The following is a 21250-nucleotide window of genomic DNA, read 5'->3' as shown; positions in this document are numbered from 1 at the left end:
AGTTAAAGGCCGAACAGGCTGCTCGGCGCCAATGCGAAGAGAGAATATCTGTTCTGGCGCTTGAGCTGAAGGAGGCCACTAGCCACTACGAATTTCTCGAGAAGGAGAACAAGGCCAGGACGGCAGATCTTGACAAGGCCTTACAAGAGGCGAAAGAAGCACGGTCCGAGTCTAGGGCGGCTCGGGAGGAGATGCGGCAAGCTGGGGAGATCGCGGCCGGTAAGCCCTTTTTATTACAAACTAAGTTCGGCGATCCAAATTATGCCCCGCTTAATCAAGTGTGGAGTTCTCCAGACGCGTTTTTGGACTTGCCGAAGAGTGTCTCCGATGCGACACAGTTTTTCCAAGCGCAAGAAGGACGTGCAATGGAAAGACTTTTCTGGTCGCAATTTAGCATGCCGAAGCGTCCGCTGTTGCTGAATGAACAGATGGCCCAGCGGGCCGAGCTCCACAAAATATCGGGATCTGCCATGAAGGATGTCGTGGTCCGGCTGTGGCCGACTGATCCAATTCCGAATAGTTATTTCGGTTTGGTGCAGCGACTTGTTGATGCGGTGCCGCGTATCGATGCCATTAAACGGTCAACGTGCATTGAAGGTGCACGGATGGCCTTTGTCCGCGTAAAGACGTACTGGGCGAAGATGAAGGCCACCGACATTACAGCGAAGAGTCCACCCAAGGGCAAGGACCATCACACGCCAGAGTATTATTTTGAAGATGTCCTAGAGGGTGCCTGCTTGATAGAGGGTCAATGCTCGAAGGATACGGTGTTCGAGTGAAATGTAGCGAAATTGTAAAAACAATATTCCGATATATTAAGGCTATGTTTTTTGTACTTTTGCCTGAAAGTTTTAGTTCCTCCTGTGCGACCGTTTTTTGTATAATCTGAAAGTTTACCAGTCGTCGGCTTCGGCCCCCTCGCATATAATACGGGGGTGTTCGGAAAAGCACTTGATCACTCTTGAGTCTTGACCCAACGTCTTGGTCCGTTAAGGAGGTGTCAATGTGGCGAACCAGGCAATCGGACTATAGGGCCTTAACACTTTCACTTAGCCATAGGAGTTTGACGGTGGGTCTATGATATAGCCCCTGGTATGTACGCGGTTATCCGAATACGGTACGTTTACATACGTGACCGGGAGAACGGTCCTTCGTTTAATACGGAAGGAATCACGAAGATTCTGATGAGTCATCGAGTGGTTGACTAGCTCTCGCCGCATCATGACAGTCAGTTTTCGGCTTTCTCTACTGAGGTGCTCATCTGGACAAACCAGGACACAATCGCAGTAGTTCTCCCTTTACTGCCCTAGCCGATAGAGCGGAACGTAAGGTAGTAAGCACAGGAGCCGGCAAACCCAACTATTGACCAAAGACATGATTCGGAGCTGATGCATATAAGGCCAAACTCGCGACGCCGAAGTATGCTATAAGGCTGTTCGGACTTGTTAGCAACTCATTTGTCCCTATATCGAGCCCCCGGCATTTTTTGCCGGGGCGCGTGTGTCAAACAACCCAAGAAACTTAATTCAGTTCTTTAGACAAGAGGCCAATACTGAATACGGATTATGTTCACTGGAACCTGATTGGTATGCCAATCGCCATCTTACAGATAATAACGCCACAACCCAGGCTATTTGGCATGCCAGGGGTCGAAGGCTGAGGGAAAAGGCACTTTACAGGCTCGAAAATAAAGAGTGCGGTCTACAAAAAGTTATTTGGACCTCCTGTCGCACGCCTGCGCCGCCTTGCCTCGGTGAAAGGGCTCCTTAACAGGAATAGCCTTTGGGTGAGTGTACAGAGCCAAACTCCGAGAGAGTCCGCGAGATGACCAGCCTGCTGAGCCACGTGTGGTAAAGGATAACAAATAGTTAGAAAAAGGAAAAGATTATGAGAGTGCGGACCGTATTGTAGGTCTGTCCGTATTGTGCCTCCGCCAATGACCAGGGTATTTTAAGTGCATAGTTATGTATGCGTGGTAAAAACACTGCGGCTATATGGGGTCGACGATGGAGGTCGAGCTGCTAATCCAGCTCTGAGATTGGTCGGTCCTTTTCAATAGAGACCGACGGCTTGATGGACGACGAGATGCGCGGCTTGATATGGTTGCTTTGTACTTCGGCTGTAGTGGCCGTAGTATGTTCCTCTGTTCGGAAGGAGCATTCCGTATTTCCGCTTAATTTTAGGACGATTGGATCTATGGCGTTGGCGTCCCGTAGTGCGTGCTCGCGCTCCCCTATAGGGATGTGCGTCACGTATACCATGTTCACTGTTTTCAATTCGGGGGGAAATTGCTTCTGACCCCCGGTGTTCTGTTGGTGAGTCTCTTCGTCATCGCTTTCACTGGGCGGCCCCTTCCCCTTGTGTTCGGCATTAAGCCTGTCGGCTTGTTTAAAGACCCAACAGCTTCTGTTGTTGTGATTGGCTGGCTTATCTGGGGTGCCATGAATCTGGCAGGGCCGATCCAATATTTTGTCTAAATTGGATGGTCCATCTCTGTTTGCTTTGACTGTCCTTTTCCGTTGACCGGGTATGGAACCACTGAATCCGGCGTTGACCGCCGTGTTGTGCATTCCTTCCATATTATTGCTACGCTTATGTTTACTGCGTCGTGGCTTGCCGTTGCTGTCTCGGACTTCGGAAGTGCCCGGATTGCTGGCGCCGTTGCTTCTACGAGCGAGCCAGCTGTCTTCTCCCGCGCAAAAGCGGGTCATCAGAGCGGTGAGGGCTGTCATGTATTTTGGTTTTTCTTGGCCGAGGTGGCGGGCGAGCCACTCGTCCCGGACGCTGTGTTTAAAAGCCGCGAGGGCTTCAGCGTCCGGACAATCGACAATTTGGTTCTTTTTAATTAAGAACCTAGTCTAGAGCTTCCTGGCTGACTCTTCGGGTTGCTGGACGATGTGACTTAAGTCATCGACATCTGGTGGCCGGACATATGTACCTTGGAAGTTATCGCGGAAGGCGTCTTCCAGGTCCTCCCAGCTGCCAACGGAGTTTTCGGGCAGACTGGTTAACCAATGCCAAGCGGGTCCTTTGAGTTTCAGTGGGAGGTATTTGATGGCATGGAGACCATCACCGCGGGCCATATGGATATGGAGAAGAAAAACCTCGATCCATACCACGGGGTCTGTTGATCCATCGTATGATTCGATAGTCATGGGTTTAAAGCCTTCTGGGAATTCGTGCTCCATTACCTCGTCAGTGAAGCAAAAGGGGTGTGCGGCGCCTCTATATCGGGACACGTCGCGACGTAGCTCGGATGGGTTCCGTCTGCGGTTCTTGGCTCGGGCGTGATTATGATTGTCGCGTCCGGCTAGGTAGCCGTTGTCGCGTGTAGGGGCGTGCCCCCGCGATCCATAGATCAATCTGTTCCGACCTGCTCTACTGTCCAAGTTCTGCCGCAGGTTGTATGTATGTCCCCGAGCTGTTTTATCTCTGCCTTTACGGGGAAGTAGTGCGGGCTAGTGTTCGGCTTCAGTTGCCGCTTTGTCCCGACCACGTAGTGGTCGGTCAGCCGCATTGCGCGATGATGGTACGGGCTCCAGCGGCTCGTCATCGAACTGAGGTAGCAATTTGCGCTTTGGGTAACTTTTGGCTGGGCGCTTGAGGCCGTATTCCTCGGCTGCCAGGACATCAGTCCATCTATCGTTGAGTAGGTCTTGATCAGCTTGGAGCTGCTGCTGCTTCTTTTTCAGGCTCCTTGCAGTGGCTATTAGCCGGCGCTTAAAGCGCTCCTGCTCGAGAGGTTCCTCAGGCACGATTAAATCCTCGTTGCCGAGGCTCTCCTCATCCTCGGAGAGCGGAAGATAATTGCTGTCCTCCGAGTCTTCGTGTACGGCCTGTTCATCAGAGCTAACTTGCCCGTCTTCTCGTTCGGCCTGTTCAGAAGTTGCCTCAATGGGGTCTTCATTGTCTTCGGCATCGTCCGGAGTATTGTTTTCTCCTGTGCCGGTATTGCTGTCTTTTCCATGGCGTGACTTGGAGCGGCGCCGTTGACGTCGGCGCTTTGGTTGTATCTCAGGAGGTTTATCCTCGACTGGGTTCTCCTTGTCGTCGCTGCTATTCTCTTTGGGTGCGTCCACCATGTATACGTCATACGAAGAAGTGGCCGTCCAACGTCTGGTAAACGGCGGGTTTTGGGCCTCCTCTTCTCCGGCATCATCGTCCATACCGTCGATGTCTTCGGAGCCGTAATCGAGCATGTCGGTTAAGTCTTCGACAGTGGCTATGAAGTGGGCGGTGGGTGCGAAGCGAAATTCTCCGTCATCAGCCTCCAGTTCGAACCGGATATAATTCAACTGTGAGTCCCCCGCTAAGGAGAGTGTTTCTAATGAGTTTAGCACGTTGCCCAAAGGCGAGTGCCGAAAGATGTCCGCGGAGCTGAATTCGACGATCGATGCCTGATCAAGATCGACGCCCGCGGACACAAATTGTTCGGAACATGTAGCCGGAAACGAGTTCGAAGTTCCGGTTACACATATTCCACTCGAGGTTGGGTCTGTGTGCGGCTCCGACGCTGCTGAGTCTGCGGCTTCCGTGGTGGGGTTGAGCCTCCCGTCCTCGGATGGCGTGATCTGTTCCGGATCTAGGGCCAGAGCAGTTACAGGTGCTATCTCCTGGGTATGGTCCGATGACAGATTTAAGTCATGTTCATCGAGGTGACAGGGAGTCGCTGTCGTAGTCTCGAATCCGTCGTAGATCAAGTCTCCGCGGATATCAGCGACATAGTTCAAGCTTCCAAATCTGACATGATGGCCAGGGGCGTAGCTGTCGATCTGCTCTAGATGGCCAAGCGAGTTGGCCCGCAGTGCGAAGCCGCCGAATACGAAGATCTGTCCGGGGAGGAAGACTTCCCCTTGGACAGCATTGTTATGGATGATTGACGGGGCCATCGAACCTCTTGAAGACGACGCAGCGGAACTCTCAATGAAAGCACCAATGTCGGTGTCAAAACTGGCGGATCCCGGGTAGGGGGTCCCGAACTGTGCGTCTAAGGTCGATGGTAACAGGAGACAGGGGGCACGATGTTTACCCAAGTTCGGGCCCTCTCTATGGAGGTAATACCCTACTTCCTGCTTGATTGATCTTGATGAATATGAGTATTACAAGAGTTGATCTACCATGAGATCGTGATGGCTAAAACCCTAGAAGTCTAGCCTGTATGATTATGATCGCCCCTACGGACTAAACCCTCCGATTTATATAGACACCGGGAGGGACTAGGGTTATACAAAGTTGGTTACAGAGAAAGGAATCTTCATATTTGGACGCCAAGCTTGCCTTCCACGCCAAGAAGAGTCCCATTCGGACACGGGTAAGAGTCTTCGGTCTTGTGTCTTCACAGCCCATCAGTCCGGCCCATGTCTAACAGGTCGGACGCCCGAGGACCCCTTAGTCCAGGACTCCCTCAGGTGCCCCTAGCACACCAGAGACAATTGCATAGCCGTGTGCGGCGCCCCCCCTCCACCGTTTACACTCTCGATCATATTTTCGTAGTGCTTAGGCGAAGCCTTGCGAGGATCACTTCATCATCACCGTCACCACGCCGTCGTGCTGACGGAACTCATCTACTACCTCGATGTGTTGCTGGATCAAGAAGGCGGAGGACGTCACCGAGCTGAACGTGTGTAGAACCCGGAGGTTCCGTGCGTTCAAGACTTGATCGGTTGAAGCGCGAAGAAGTTCGACAACATCAACCGCATTGTTTAACGCTTCTGCTTACGGTCTACGAGGGTACGTAGACACACTCTCCCCCTTGTTCCTATGCATCTCCATGGATAGATCATTGCGTGTGCGTAGAATTTTTTTTGTTTTCCATGCAACATTTCCCAATAGTGGCATCATGAGCCAGGTCTATGCATAGATGATATGCACGAGTAGAACACAAAGAGTTGTGGGCGGTGATAGTCATACTGCTTACCACTAACGTCTTATTTTGATTCGGCGGTATTGTGGGATGAAGCGGCCCGGACCAACATTACATGTCCATGCACATGAGACCGGTTCCACCAACAGACATGCAACTAGTTTTGCATAAAGGTGGCTGGCGGGTGTCTGTTTCTCCTACTTTAGTTGAATCAAATTTGACTGCGGCCGGTCCTTGAAGAAGGTTAAAACAACAAACTTGATGACACACCGTTGTACTTTGATGCGTAGGTAAGAACGGTTCTTGCTAGAAGCCCATAGCAGCCATGTAAAACTTGCAACAGCAAAGTAGAGGACGTCTAACTTGTTTTTGCAGGGCATGTTGTGATGTGATATGGTCAAGACATGATGTGATAAACATTATTGTATGAGATGATCATCTGTTGTAAGATATCTAACAACCGGCAGGAGCCTTATGGTTGTCTCTTTATTGTATGAAATGCAAACGCCATGTAATTGCTTTACTTCATCACTATGCGTTAGCGATGTTTGTAGAAGCAATAGTTGGCGAGACAACCATGACGCTATGATGGAGATCAAGGTGTCGAGCCAGTGACGATGGAGATCATGACGATGCTTTGGAGATGCAGATCAAAAGCACAAGATGATGATGGCCATATCATGTCACATTTTTTGATTGCATGTGATGTTTATCTTTTATGCATCTTATTTTGCTTAGTACGGCGGTAGCATTATAAGATGATCCCTTAACTAAATTTCAAGGTAAAAGTGTTCTCCCTGAGTATGCACCGTTGCTATAGTTCGTCGTGTTAAGACACCACGTGATGATCGGGTGTGATAGGCTCTGTGTTCACATACAATGGGTGCAAGACAGTCTTGCACATGCGGAATACTTGGGTTAAACTTGACGAGCCTAGCATGTACGGACATGGCCTCGGAGCACTGGAGACCGAAAAGTCGAACGTGAATCATACAGTAGATATGATCAACATAGAGATATTCATCATTGATAACTACCCCATCTCGTGTGATTATCAGACATGGGGTTAGTTGATTTGGATCACGTATCACTTAGATGACTTGAGGGATGTCTATTTAAGTGGGAGTTCTTAAGTAATTTGATTAATTGAACTTAATTTATCATGAACTTAGTCTTGATAGTTGTCGGAGTAAATGACTATGGGTAGCCTCATCGGCCCCCCATAGTATTTCAAGACATCGGGGCTAGCTGCGCCCCTCACATCATCTGGACGGACGACGTCCGTCTTGTGCAGGCTGGTCCAAGCGGACAGCTGCTAAAAGGCGGCGGAGCCTAGAAGGCGGCCACGAGGGAGGCCGGCTCCTAGAAGGCGGCCCCTCGTGCCCTCAAAGTCTGCAACCCCCATTACCACGACGGGATGGGGCGTGGCTACATTGTGGTATACCAAGCGGACACCCCTCGCCCAGCGCGGCATTGTACCCACGCAGCTCATGACATCACCTACGTCAGAGGGAGCCATGCTCCCATGATGGCCGGTCGGTACGGCCTGCAGGCGGCGGGCCCTACCTGTCGGCGAGCCCCAGAAGGTGGCGATGCCCCACCAGGCAGCAGCGGGAGTGGGCCGCCTTCCTGCAGGCGGCCCCCTCTCCCCCTCAAAGTCTGCGCGCCATTAACCAGAAGAGACGGGGAGTGGCTACAGTGAACGCCCACCAGGCGGCGAGACTGTAGCCACGCTTTCCCTGACAAAACATGCATCATCAGTGGCACGGCTAAAGTGCTAAGCAGCCGGCAGGACCCGCAAGCGGCGGGCGCGTCCTGTCGGCCAAGTACAAGATAGCCGGTGAGACCCTCCAGGCTGCGGGCCCCAGCAGCCGGCGGAGAAGCCGGCGACCAGATACACTGACGGCCGGGTCCTACACCCGGCCGGATTACCATTGTACCCCTGGGGGGTAGGCCTACATAAACCCCCAGGCCACCCATGCAAAGGGTTCTGAACCTTAGAAGACACACGCATGCATGCTCAAGCACCGGCGGCCACAAGCCATGGCCATAGTTGGCCACTAGGGCATGCCATGCACATGCATATACGAGATCAGACGCCCTTGGCATCGATCTCAGATATAGCTCCAGGAGCACTTTGTACTGCTAGATGTACACACCACATATATATCCAGACATGCATGAGTAGGGGTATTATCTCTCCGGAGAGCCCCGAACCTGGGTAAACTACCACGTGATACTCGCATACCCGTCCCCGGATATTCCTGCGGCAGTCTTGCCCTCACCTCAAGCCACCCTGTGGCATCTGTCGTCTCGCAACCCCCCTGTGAGAATACCACGACAATAGTTTTGCATATCTATGTTGTAGATCAACAGCTCGCGATATAGCTCCTATGTAACTTTGAAATGTTCCTAGAGAAAACTAATTTGAAAGATGATAGTAGCAATGATGTGGACTGGGTCCGTGATCTGAGGATTATCCTCATTGCTGCACAGAAGAATTATGTCCTTGATGCACCACTAGGTGACAGATCTATTGCAGGAGCAGAAGCAGACGTTATGAACGTTTGACAAGCTCGGTATGATGACTACTTGATAGTTTAGTGCGCCATGCTTTACGGCTTAGCACAGGGACTTCAAAAACGTTTTGAGCGCCACAGAGCATATGAGATGTTCCAAGAGTTGAAATTGGTATTTCAGACTCATGCCCATGTCGAGAGGTATGAGACCTCTGACAAGTACTTTACCTACAAGACGGAGGAGAATAGCTCAACCAGTGAGCATGTGCTTAGAATGTCTGGGTACTACAATCGCTTGAATCAAGTGGGAGTTAATCTTCCAGATAAGATAGTGATTGACAGAGTTCTCTAGTCACTATCACCAAGCTACTAGAACTTCATGATGAACTATAATATGTAAGGGATGACAAAAACGATTCCCAAGCTCTTCGCGATGCTGAAATCGGCGAAGGTGGAAATCAAGAAAGAGCATCAAGTGTTGATGGTTAACAAGACCACTAGTTTCAAGAAAAGGGGCAAGGGAAAGAAAGGGAACTTCAAGAAGAATGACAAGCAAGTTGCCACTCCTGTGAAGAAGCCCAAAGCTGGACCCAAGCCTGAAACTGAGTGCTTCTACTGCGAAGGAAATGGTCACTTGAAGTGGAACTGCCCCAAACATTTGGCGGATAAGAAGGATGGCAAAGTGAAAAAAACGTATATTTGATATACATATTATTGATGCGTACCTTACTAGTGTTCATAGTAGCCCCTGGGTATTTGATACTAGTTCAGTTGCTAAGATTAGTAACTCAAAATAGGAGTTGCAGAATGAACAAAGACTAGTTAAGGGCGAGGTGATGATGTGTGTTGGAAGTGATTCCAAGGTTGATAATATCACCTTCACATACTCCCTCTACCTTCGGGATTAGTGTTGAACCTAAATAATTGTTATTTGGTGTTTGCATTGAGCATGAATATGATTGGATCATGTTTATTGCAATACGCTTATTCATTTAAGTCAGAAAATAATTGTTATTCTATTTACATGAATAAAACCTTCTATGGTTATACACCCAATGTGAATGGTTTATTGAATCTTGATCGTAGTGATACACATATTCATAAAATTGACACCAAAAGATGCAAAGTTAATAATGATAGTGCAACATACTTGTGGCACTGCCATTTAGGTCATATTGGTGTAAAGCGCATGAAGAAACTCCATGCAGATGGGATTTTGGAATCACTTGATTATGAATCATTTGATACTTGCAAACCATGCCTCATGGCAAGATGACTAAAACTCCGTTCTTCGGAACAATGGAGCGAGCTAATGACTTATTGGAAATAATACATATTGATGTATGCGGTCTGATGAGTGTTGAAGCACGCGGTGGGTATCGTTCTTTTCTGACCTTCACAGATGATTTGAGTAGGTATGGGTATATCTACATAATGAAACACAAGTCTGAAACATTTGAAAAGTTCAAAGAATTTCAGAGTGAAGTGAAGAATCATCGTAACAAGAAAATAAAGTTTCTACGATCTGACCGCGGAGGCGAATATTTGAGTTACGAGTTTGGCCTTCATTTAAAACAATGTGGAATTGTTTCACAACTCACGCCAACTGGAACACCACAACGTAATGGTGTGTCCGAATGTCGTAACCGTACTTTATTAGATATGGTGCGTTCTATGATGTCTCTTACCGATTTACCACTATCATTTTAGGGTTATGCATTAGATACAGCTGCATTCACATTAAATAGGGCATCGTCTAAATCCGTTGAGACGACACCATATGAACTGTGGTTTGGCAAGAAACCTAAGCTGTCATTTCTTAAAGTTTGGGGATGCGATACTTATGTCAAAAGGCTTCAGCCAGATAAGCTCGAACCCAAATCAGAGAAGCTCTTCTTCATAGGATACCCTAAGGAAATAATTGGGTACACCTTCTACCACATATCCGAAGGCAAGATCTTTGTTGCCAAGAATGGAACATTTCTAGAGAAGGAGTTTCTCTCGAAAGAAGTGAGTGAGAGGAAAGTAGAACTTGATGAGGTAATTGTACCTTCTCTCAATTTGGAAAGTAGCACATCAGAGAATTCCATTCCGGTGATGCCTGCACCAACTAGAGAGGAAGCTAATGATGATGATCATGAAACTTCAGATCAAGTTACTACTGGACCTCGTAGGTCGAACAGAGCACGTTCCGCACCAGAGTGGTATGGTAATCCTGTTCTGGAGGTCATGTTACTAGACCATGGCGAACCTACGAACTATGAATAAGCTATGATGAGCTTAGATCCCGATAAATGGCTTGAGGCCATGAAATCTGTGATAGGATCCATGTATGAGAACAAAGTATGGACTTTGGTGGACTTGCCCGATGATCGGCATGCTATTGAGAATAAATGGATCTTCAAGAAGAAGACTGACGCTGATGGTAATGTCACCGTCTACAAAGCTCGACTTGTCACAAAAGGTTTTCGGTAAGTTCAAGGGGTTGACTACGATGAGACCTTCTCACCCGTAGCGATGCTTAAGTCATTCCAAATCATGTTAGCAATCGCCGCATTTTATGATTATGAAATTCGGCAAATGGACGTCAAAGTTGCATTCCTTAATGGATTTCTTAAAGAAGAGTTGTATATTATGCAACCAGAAGGTTTTGTCGATCCTAAAGGTGCTAACAAAGTGTGCAAGCTCCAGCGATCCATCTATGGACTGGTGCAAGCATCTCGGAGTTGGAATTTATGCTTTGATGAGGTGATCAAAGCATATTGTTGTATACAGATTTATGGTAAAACCTGTATTTACAAGAAAGTGAGTGGGAGCTTTGTAGCATTTCAAATATTATATGTGGATGACATATTGCTAATTGGAAATGATATAGAATTTCTAGATAGCATAAAAGGACACTTGAATAAGAATTTTTCAGTGAAAGATCTCAGTGAAGCTGCTAACATATTGGGCATCAAGATCTATAGGGATAGATCAAGACGCTTAATAGGACTTTCACATAGCACATACCTTGGCAAAATTTTGAAGAGTTCAAAATAGATCAGTCAAAGAAAGGGTTCTTGTCTGTGTTGCAAGGTGTGAAGTTGAGTAAGACTCAAAACTCGACCACGGCAGAAGACAGAGAAAGAATGAAAGTCATTCCCTATGCCTCGGCCATAGGTTCTATAAAGTATGCCATGCTATGTACCAGCCCTATTGTGTACCTTGCCATGATTTTGGCAAGGGGGTACAATAGTGATCCAGGAGTAGATCACTGGACAGCGGTCAAAATTATCCTTAGGTACCTACTAAGGAAATGTTTCTCGGTTATGGAGGTCACAAAGAGTTCGTCGTAAAGGGTTACGTCGATGCAAGCTTTGACACTGATCCGGATGACTCCGAGTCTCAATCTGGATACATATTGAAAGTGGGAGCAGTAAGCTAACGTAGCTCCGTGCAGAGCATTGTAGACATAGAAATTTGCAAAACACATACGGATCTAAATGTGGCAGACCCGTTGACTAAACCTCTCTCACAATCAAAACATGATCACACCTTTGTACTCTTTGGGTGTTAATCACATGGCAATGTGAACTAGATTATTGACTCTAGTAAACTCTTTGGGTGTTTGTCACATGGCGATGTGAATGTGTGTTAAATCACGTGGTGTTGTGAACTAGATTATTTACTCTAGTGCAAGTGGGAGACAAAAGGAAATATGCCCTAGAGGCAATAATAAAGTTGTTATTTTATATTTCCTTATTCATGATAAAGGTTTATTATTCATGCTAGAATTCTATTGATTGGAAACTTAAATACATGTGTGAATACACGAACAAATACCGTGTCCCTAGTAAGCCCTTGATAACGCGGGATCACATCATTAGGAGAATGATATGATGGAGAAGACCCATCCATTAGTTTAGCATAATGATCGTTCAGTTTTATTGCTATTGCTTTCTTCATGTCAAATACATATTCCTTCGACTATGAGATTATGCAACTCCTGGATACCAGAGGAATGCCTTGTGTGCTATCAAACATCACAACATAACTGGGTGATTATAAAGATGCTCTACATGTATCTCCGAAGGTGTTTGTTGAGTTGACAGAGATCGAGATTAGGATTTGTCACTCCGAGTATCGGAGAGGTATCTCTGGGCCCTCTTGGTAATACACATCATAAGCTTGCAAGCAAACGATTAAGGACTTAGTCACGAGGTGATATATTACGGAACGAGTAAAGAGACTTGCCGGTAATGAGAATGAACTAGGTATGAAGATACCAACGATCGAATCTCGGGCAAGTAACATACCGACATACAAAGGGAATAACGTATGTTGTCATAATGGTTCGACTGATAAAAGATCTTCGTAGAATATATAGGAGCCAATATGGGCATCCAGGTTCCGCTATTGGTTATTGACCGGAGAGGTGTCTCGGTAATGTCTACATAGTTCTCGAACCCGTACGGTCCGCACGCTTAATGTTCGATGACGATATTGTAGTATATGAGTTATGTGATTTGGTGACCGAATGTTGTTCGGAGTCTCGGATGAGATCACGGACATGATGAGGATTCTTTAAATGGTCGAGAGGTAAATATTGATATATAGGACGATAGTATTCGGACACCGGAAGTGTTCCGGAGGGTACCGGGTACATATCGGGTCACCGGAAGGGGTTCCGGGCACCCCCGGCAAAAGATATGGGCCTAATGGGCCAAGAGGGGAAACGCACCAGCCACCAGGGGCTGGTGTGCCCCCCATATGGGCCGAACCAGAGGAAAAGGAAAGAGGGGAAGGGAGAAGGAAAGGGGAGGGATTCGGCCTCCCCCTCCTTCCCTCCTCCCTCCTCTTTCCTTCCACCTCCGGCAGATAAGGAAGGGGGGGGGCGCCGGCCATAGGAAGGCCCCAAGTAGGATTCGGCCTACGGGCACCTCCTTGGCTGCCTCCCCTCTCCCTCCCACCTATATATATGTGTGGCGCCCCCCTAGCACACCTCAGACAAATTGCATAGCCGTGTGCGGCGGCCCCCTCCACCGTTTACACCCTCGGTCATATTTTCGTAGTGCTTAGGCGAAGCCCTGCGAGGATCACTTCATCATCACCGTTACCATGCCATTGTGTTGATGGAACTCATCTACTACCTCGACGTCTTGCTGGATCAAGAAGGCGAGGAACGTCACCGAGCTGAACGTGTGCAGAACGCGAAGGTGCCATGCGTTAGGTACTTGATCGGTTGAAGCGTGAAGAAGTTCAACTACATCAACCGCGTTGTTTAACGTTTCCGCTTACAGTCTACGAGGGTACGTAGACACACTCTCCCCCTCGTTGCTATGCATCTCCATGGATAGATCATTGCGTGTGCGTAGAAAATGTTTTGTTTTCCATGCAACGTTTCCCAACAAGGGGGCGCCCCTGGCTTGTGGGCCCCACGGGACTCCTCCAACCCTAATCTTTGGCCTATAAATTCAGAAATATTCTCAAACGATCAGAAGCGTCCACCAAAATACTTTTCCGCCACCGTAACCTTCTGTACCCGTGAGATCCCATCTTGGGACCTTTTGCGGCACCCTGTCGGAGGGGGGTTCGATCACGGAGGGCTTCTACGTCAACTCTATTGCCCTTCCCATGAAGCGTGAGTAGTTTACCACAGACCTACGGGTCCATAGCTAGTAGCTAGATGGCTTCTTCTCTCTCTTTGATCCTCAATACCATGTTCTCCTCGATGTTCTTGGAGATCTATCCGATATAATCTTCTTTTGTCGCGTGTTTGTCAAGATCCGATGAATTGTGGATTTATGATCAATTTATCTATGAATATTATTTGAATCTTCTCTGAATTCTTATATGCATGATTTGATATCTTTGTATTTCTCTTCGAATTATCGATTTTGTTTGGCCAACTAGATTGGTTTTTCTTGCAATGGGAGAGGTGCTTAGTTTTGGGTTCAATCTTGCGCTGCCGTCACCCAGTGACAAAGTAGGGGTAGCGAGGCACGTATTTGTATTGTTTCCATCAAGGGTAAAAAGATGGGATTTTCATCATATTACTTGAGTTTATCCCTCTACATCATGTCATCTTGCTTAAGGTGTTACTCCGTTCTTATGAACTTGATACTCTAGATGCATGCTCGATAGCGGTCGATGTGTGGAGTAATAGTAGTAGATGCAGGCACGAGTCGGTCTACTTGACACGGACGGGATGCCTATGTTCATAATAATTGCCTTGGATATCGTCATAACTTTGCGCTTTTCTATCAATTGCTCGACAGTAATTTGTTCACCCACCGTATTATTTTCCTTCAAGAGAGAAGCCTCTAGTGAAACCTATGGCCCCCGGGTCTTATTTCCATCATATATTTTCAGATCTATAAACAAAAAACCAAAAATACCTCGTTGCAATTTATTTACTTTTACTTTGTTTTACGTTTTAGTAATCTTTTATATCTATCTCTATCATATCTCATCTTTGCAAGTGACTGTGAAGGGATTGACAACCTCTTTATCGCGTTGGGTGAAGTGTTTGATTGCTAGTGCAGGTGCATAAATTGGGGACTTGCTTGTATCTCCCACACACCACACTGCACATCGACACTGCCTGTGTGTTGGGTGTGGCTGAAAGATTGCGCACGGCCAGGATAACGCCATGGCGCCTATGTGCCAATGACGAGAGTCAACGAGCATCAGAGTGAGAGACACACCGTAGAGAACTCATGCATGGAGCACCCATACCACACGCGGGGTCACCGCCGTAGTCGAAAGGCATATCACCATCGAGGGCAACTCCAACCCCACCTAGGTCCGACGTACCCGAAGAGCGGGCTAGCCGAGAGCACACGCATAGACCACCCACACCAGACACACCATAAAGCTTCGACTTGGATCCAACACATGATCGTAGGAATCGGCAAGCAGAAGCCGCCACTACCATTGCCACAGCTCGCCTCGCATTAGAGAGGATACCGCATGCATAGCCACCGTCTGTAAAACCATGGGGCACGCCAGAACAAAAGGGGGCTCAAAACCCAGCCACGATGACCCCCACCCACATAGAGTGTGCGTCGCCACCACGGCCGCCATCTACGAAGCCACGACAGAGTCATCCCCAATGGCACCCTGCTGCAAGATGATGCCTGAGCAAAGAGGAAGATGACCCTTGCAACCACATAGAGCACACCACCAACTACCAAGAGGAAAGGAGCATTGTGATGAGAACTTCAAGAAATGTGCGGCATTTGCGACTCCTCATGAAGCAAATCATAATTATTTGTCTTTTCCCTTTCCCACTTCCCCTTCTATCTGGAGTTTTCAAACTAGTTTGTGCCACAGTTCAATTCCTTGGAAACTCCAACCTCCAGCATTCTCGGGGGGTGGGGGGAGGCGGCGGAGGGACCCTCGGCTACCATTCTTCATTTAGTGTCACAACACACTCCGCGCCATAGAGGTTCGACTATTGTCGTTCTGTGTCGCGCACCTCTGCATCTGCTGCCGTCGATGCGCACCCATGTTTCATGGAGGCTTCCACCTCGATACATGCACATGTTTCCCAGCGGCCGCCGTAGCGTGCTCCGAGCCTCCATGTCGCTGGTTGATCCCCTTCTCCTTGTTAGATATTCGGTCCTCCCTCGTATGCCCTGTTCCTGGTCGACCCCTTCTCATTATCCATTGCTCGGTCCTCCACTGACTCCCTCGTCGACACCCTGCGGCGACACTATGAGTAGATGCAGCGACAATATTGGGACCACCGCATATCAGTGCTACAACTGGTGTTGGTAGAAGCTGTGAACAGTGATGTGCCATGCAGGAGTCAGCAACATCGACTGTTGGAACCAGCGGTGGTGGATGTTGTGACCAACATTGTCCACTGCTGAAACCGGTGGTGTGGAATGTTGAGACCGACTCATCCACACTACTATGGATCGAAATAGCACTGACTGGCCATCCAGGACACGTCTGTAATATGTAGCACTAGGCTCGGCTTGACAGTTATCAGAGACTGGTCAGAAAATGACCGGTCAGTGATATGTTGACCCGAAGATCAAATTGGACCGAAGATAATCACTGACCGGCTGCTATATTTGACCCATTTGTGTAGTCTTAAATCTGGCCCCTTTTTGTGTCGTTAGTGTTGTTTTATATGTTGACTTTTATAACATCGTCCACCCCATGTTTCCATTCCATACCCTCACTGCCATCGTCGAGTCCCTCCCTCTTGCCGGTCTTCTTGTTATCCCTCATCTACCTTCGGCCACTAATATGTGGCAATCTCTCCAATGGCCCCACGGCCTTCCTTCGCAGTCGCACCATCCCAATGCTACTACTCGCAAGCCGTCCGTTCGCCGCCACAGAGATTTCTCATCAGGCCGTTGCCATATCCCATCCATCTGTTGCTGCCCTCTCATGGGATGCCGAGTCTCCCGTGCTGACGCGTGTGCTCGTTGACCCAACAATCGTAGTTGTGCTGGTGTCAGGTTGCTCCGCACCAGGGATCTGCCCTGCTCCCGGCCGTGTCTCTCATGCCTCCGTGCTTGGTGGTAGACTCGACATGTAGTGCCATGTTCTTGGGTCGTGGCAGCGGCCACGGCGATGAGCTTCACTCATTTATAATTATGTTGCAATTTCAATTAAGCTATGCATGTCATGTATGTGTTACAATTCTGGGATGCAGGTACTTGTCTTGCTATGAATCTTACAATTGTGGCATGTTCACATGTACATATGAATATTAGAAATTATTATATATTGTGCATTTTATATGTGATAATGTAGTGAATATGTTAGAAAATCGTATAAACGCAACCAACTGCCTCATTAGGCATTCTTTGCGATTACAAGATGGGAGGGAAGATACAGTGGAATATGGTTCAAGTGAACGGCATACTTAGTCTATGCACATTACTTTAGTTTTCGATGTCTAATAAAACCCAACTAGATTTAAATAAAATATTTATATCGCAGCTACCTTATATTTTAGTTGCACTGCACAAGATTTAAAGAAGAGAAGAGGAAGTCGGAGGGGTAGGCTCGAGCTACTCCAGACTCCTCATTTCGGATATGGGTTGTGTGCACGGCAGATGATCTCAAGTGTCAGGATCATGCGATGAAGATAGTTTCTTAGGATCTGACTCAAGTCTTGCAGATTCTGCGATCTCCAGACACATAACAAGTATCTACTTATGGCGTTACCTCCTGCTCCTTGGAGAAGGCGAGAGAGTCCTCAAGTGGAGTGTAATTAAATTGAACTTTGGTACGATATTCTTAACTACACGTGTATTAAATGAATCAGTGAATATCCGATGTTAATTGTCTTAACAAATTTCCTTGTGTACAGACTTACATTTAATGACACTGCACAAAAGAAGATGACCAAGGGGTTTATGAAGTAGGATAGAGTAGTGAAAAAATATATGTCCTCTCTCTAGTTAGTTAAGAGGCTCAACTACTAGACTAATCTGATATATTCAATGACATGTGTATTGTGAAGTGTGTAGCTTTGGCTAGTATTCTCTACATGTTGGTTGTGAGCTGTGTAAATATATATATGTGAATTGTGTCACTGAAAGCAAAGTACTTGCTGTGCAAATGAATGATTTATGCCTATGTATTATGTATTGTGTTCCTATGTTTTTGGCAATTTTGTTTGCATTGTTGTAATCAAACAGAATAAAGAACAAACATGCAAAAGTGAATGTAATTATTATCACTGACTGGCTGCGATTAGTACCTGCCGGTGACCACTGGCCGGCCAGTCGGCTAGTTGATGATGGCAATGTCATCACTGACCCTGAGGCATTGACAGACAACACGACGCCGCATGCTGGAACTGATGACGCCACATGCTACAACCAGCAAGGCAACATGCTACAACCAGCGAAGTGGCATTCTATGATGGGGCGACGCGACGGTGAATTTTGCTGGGATGGACAATTGCTAGTGCCGCGACCGGCGGCGACAGATATTGCTGCGCGCATTGGTGACTTTTGCAGGACCGGTAACTGATTTTTCGCTAGGATCGGCAATCGGTGGTGCTGTGACCGGCGACGGACTTTGCTGAGACCTGCAATGGGGGTTGTAGAGATCAGTGTGGTGCCATACTTTACTACCACATCCACCGGCCATGCCCAGCGCCTGGCCAGCGATACAAAGGTGTTGCAATCAGTGATGCCGGGTGCTGCGAGGCACGATTCCAAGTGCTACGAGCGGTTGCGGCGGTGCTGGGAGCCGGTGGACATGCGAGGCAATGCTAAGTGCAGGTGTTACAAGCGACCTTCCATGGTGCTACAAGCAGTCTCACTGACGCTGCGAGTATTGGGACGCACGCGGTGAGCCGGCAGCAACGCAGTGAGCGGACATCTGTATTTTCTAACAAGGGGCGGCGTGCGTGCACTGTAGCGCTGTAGCAGGTCAACGGTGTGTTTCTCTCTTTCATTTGATACGAAGCCATGTGGAAAGGATGGCATGCGGACAAAGCGGTACAGAAGGATGACGTGGGGACGATACAAATCCAATGGTTATAGATAGATGAATCCAACGGATGCGCGGCGACTGGCGCGAAACAATTCATGAATAAACAAGATACATAAGTTTTTTGTGAAAAGGACCCTGATATTAAAAGAAACAACAAACAATACAAAGCACCTCAACAAGAATGAAAATTACAACGAAATCCTTGAGATGCCCTTCGTCTTCAACCTCCAGACCTTGTCGACGGGGCGCCACCGCTGCTGCTCCACCCTGAGCCAGCCTAACATTGTTGGTTGCGGACGGGAAGTCGCCGAACGGGTCTAAAACACCACATCCGCCTTGGAGACGAAGAAGGAGTAACCGTCGATGAAGCTCCTTGACGATCCGGAGATCCCCACAGCCAGAAGAAATCCTCAAGAACCACACCACTCCCACAAGCCTCTCAATGTCACCGCCGAGATGGGACTGAAGCCGGGAAGACTTTATTGAACGAGGCGCCGCCGCCACCATCTGAGCGCGGCCCAATAAACCTAGACCCTAACACCAGAAAACGATGCCAATCCTAACTACCTGTCGGAGCCAAAGCACCGAGGTCCCCACCCCCAACCGCCGCCAGAGCGGCAGATGGAGGCAGGGACCAGCGGCTTCACCAGCGGAGGAAGGGGCGATGGTTTTTCCTCCTCGTCCGCCTCTCGTGCGGTTGGGGAAGAGAACCTCCATTTTTTGTTAGAAAGACTATAAAGGCTGAATCACCTCCAAGAGGCTTTAAGCAACAGATTGGAAAAAATTCGCTTGCAGCAACGAGAGAAAAGACTTCACCTATCACTCATGAGGAGAGGGCACCATGCATTGTTTGGGATATGATACAAAAACACTGCACGCATACATTGTACATACGATCTCTATATATTAATCATCATACAATTTATCATCTTATTATTCGAGACAAAAAGATACTAATAGAATTTATCTTATACAAAACATATAGCTGGAACAGAAGTAGCTAGGCGAGGGCGCCGGGCGTAGGAGAGTCATGAGATGATGATGATGATGATGGGAAGCAACACAGCGAGACTACTATATGGATGGGATGTGGTTCATGGGTTCTCGGGTGCGTCCTTGAGGTCGTAGGCCTGGAGGATGCCGCCGCACTCCTTGCGCGGCTCCTTGGGGAAGAAGGCGATGGGGTTGGCGAAGCGGGTGCCCTGCTGCTTCATGCCGTTGTTGCTGGTGAGCGGGACGCGCGCGCGGTCGCGGAACTCCTCGATCTCGGCGCACGACGGATCGGGGCTCTTGGTCAGCACCACCTCGCAGATCTCGTCCTGGTGGTCCTGGTCGATCTCGATCTTGTACCACCCCTTGTTGTCCGTCGTCGCCTCCGCCTTGAGCTTGCTCTCGCCGCCGCCGAACGGCCGGCAGTCCATCGCCACCGTCGCCCCTGCATGCATGCATGCGTACGTCACCCAACTGTAAATTGTAACGTTACCCCTCGACCCGAGGCGGGCGTACGTACCTTCGACGTTTTTGGAGACGTTGGTCTCGAAGCCGGCGCGGCAGGGGTCGCAGTAGACGCGGCCGGTGACGATGAAGCCGCCCTCGGGGGCCTTGTCGGCGGAGGCGACGCCGGCGAGGGCCAGCAGCAGCATGGAAGCGAGGAGGGGCATGCACCGCGCCATGGTGTCGGTCAATCGATCGGGTGGTCAGTCACAAGCGGGCTGGGAGGGAGGGATCGGGAGCGGTGAGGCCGGCCAGGAACAGGCATTTTATGCATGGACGGCGCGGTCGAGAGTGGTGGCGCGGCGGAGGCGGGAGGCCGACCGAGCTCGTCCAGGCACACGCGGGGAGAGCGCAGAGCCCATCAAATTTCAGTTCATCTGATTCTAAAAAAAAAAAAGTTCAGTTCATCTTCTTCGGAAAATAGTCTTAGGATCCATCCATGCATGCATGGACGCAAAAGCGTGTGCTATTTTCTGTCTGGTTGACGTGCCATCTCTGCAGGGGTGACGTGGCAAAATATTGGGATTTGTTTTGGATATCTGGACGAAAAAACGTTTTGGAGGTCGAGCACATGTAGCTTTTTATATCCCTCGCACACCCGACGAAGCCACTTTGGGGAGTACTAGCAAATATGCCCGTGCGTTACAACGGGAGAAAACAGCCCTCACACGTCATTATCCAGTGAGCATGGCTAAAGACCTCAGCCTCACACCCATAACATAATAAGCATGACTAATACCTCATCCTCATATCCACATCCTCCATTTTAATATAACACCGGACACGTGTTTTCGCTTGTCGTCTTTGTCGTCCTCGTCGCCGGTGGTTGTAGTACCAGTTGTCGCCTTTGTCGTCCTTGGCCTCGGTGGTCATAGTACCAGTTGTCACTAACCAAGGTTGGCCAGGTCCAATAGCTGGA

At 48.5% G+C, this 21250-nt stretch overlaps 1 protein-coding gene across 1 annotated transcript; it reads right to left on the bottom strand.

Moving 5' to 3' along the window:
• Positions 1-19721: 19721 nt before the first annotated feature.
• Positions 19722-20556, bottom strand: LOC123177365 (major pollen allergen Lol p 11). The gene is made up of 2 exons (XM_044591152.1): positions 20348-20556; positions 19722-20272 (listed from the first exon to the last, which is right to left on the bottom strand). The coding sequence occupies exons 1-2, from the start codon at positions 20508-20510 to the stop codon at positions 19932-19934; spliced, it is 504 nt and encodes a 167-aa protein (XP_044447087.1). The 5' UTR covers positions 20511-20556; the 3' UTR covers positions 19722-19931.
• Between the last annotated feature and the right edge of the window lie 694 nt (positions 20557-21250).

Source organism: Triticum aestivum, chromosome 1D, assembly GCF_018294505.1.
Source record: "Triticum aestivum cultivar Chinese Spring chromosome 1D, IWGSC CS RefSeq v2.1, whole genome shotgun sequence".
Taxonomy (NCBI): domain Eukaryota; kingdom Viridiplantae; phylum Streptophyta; class Magnoliopsida; order Poales; family Poaceae; genus Triticum; species Triticum aestivum.
Note: the sequence above shows the minus strand (reverse complement) of the source record. Positions and strands in the feature narration are given on the sequence as shown.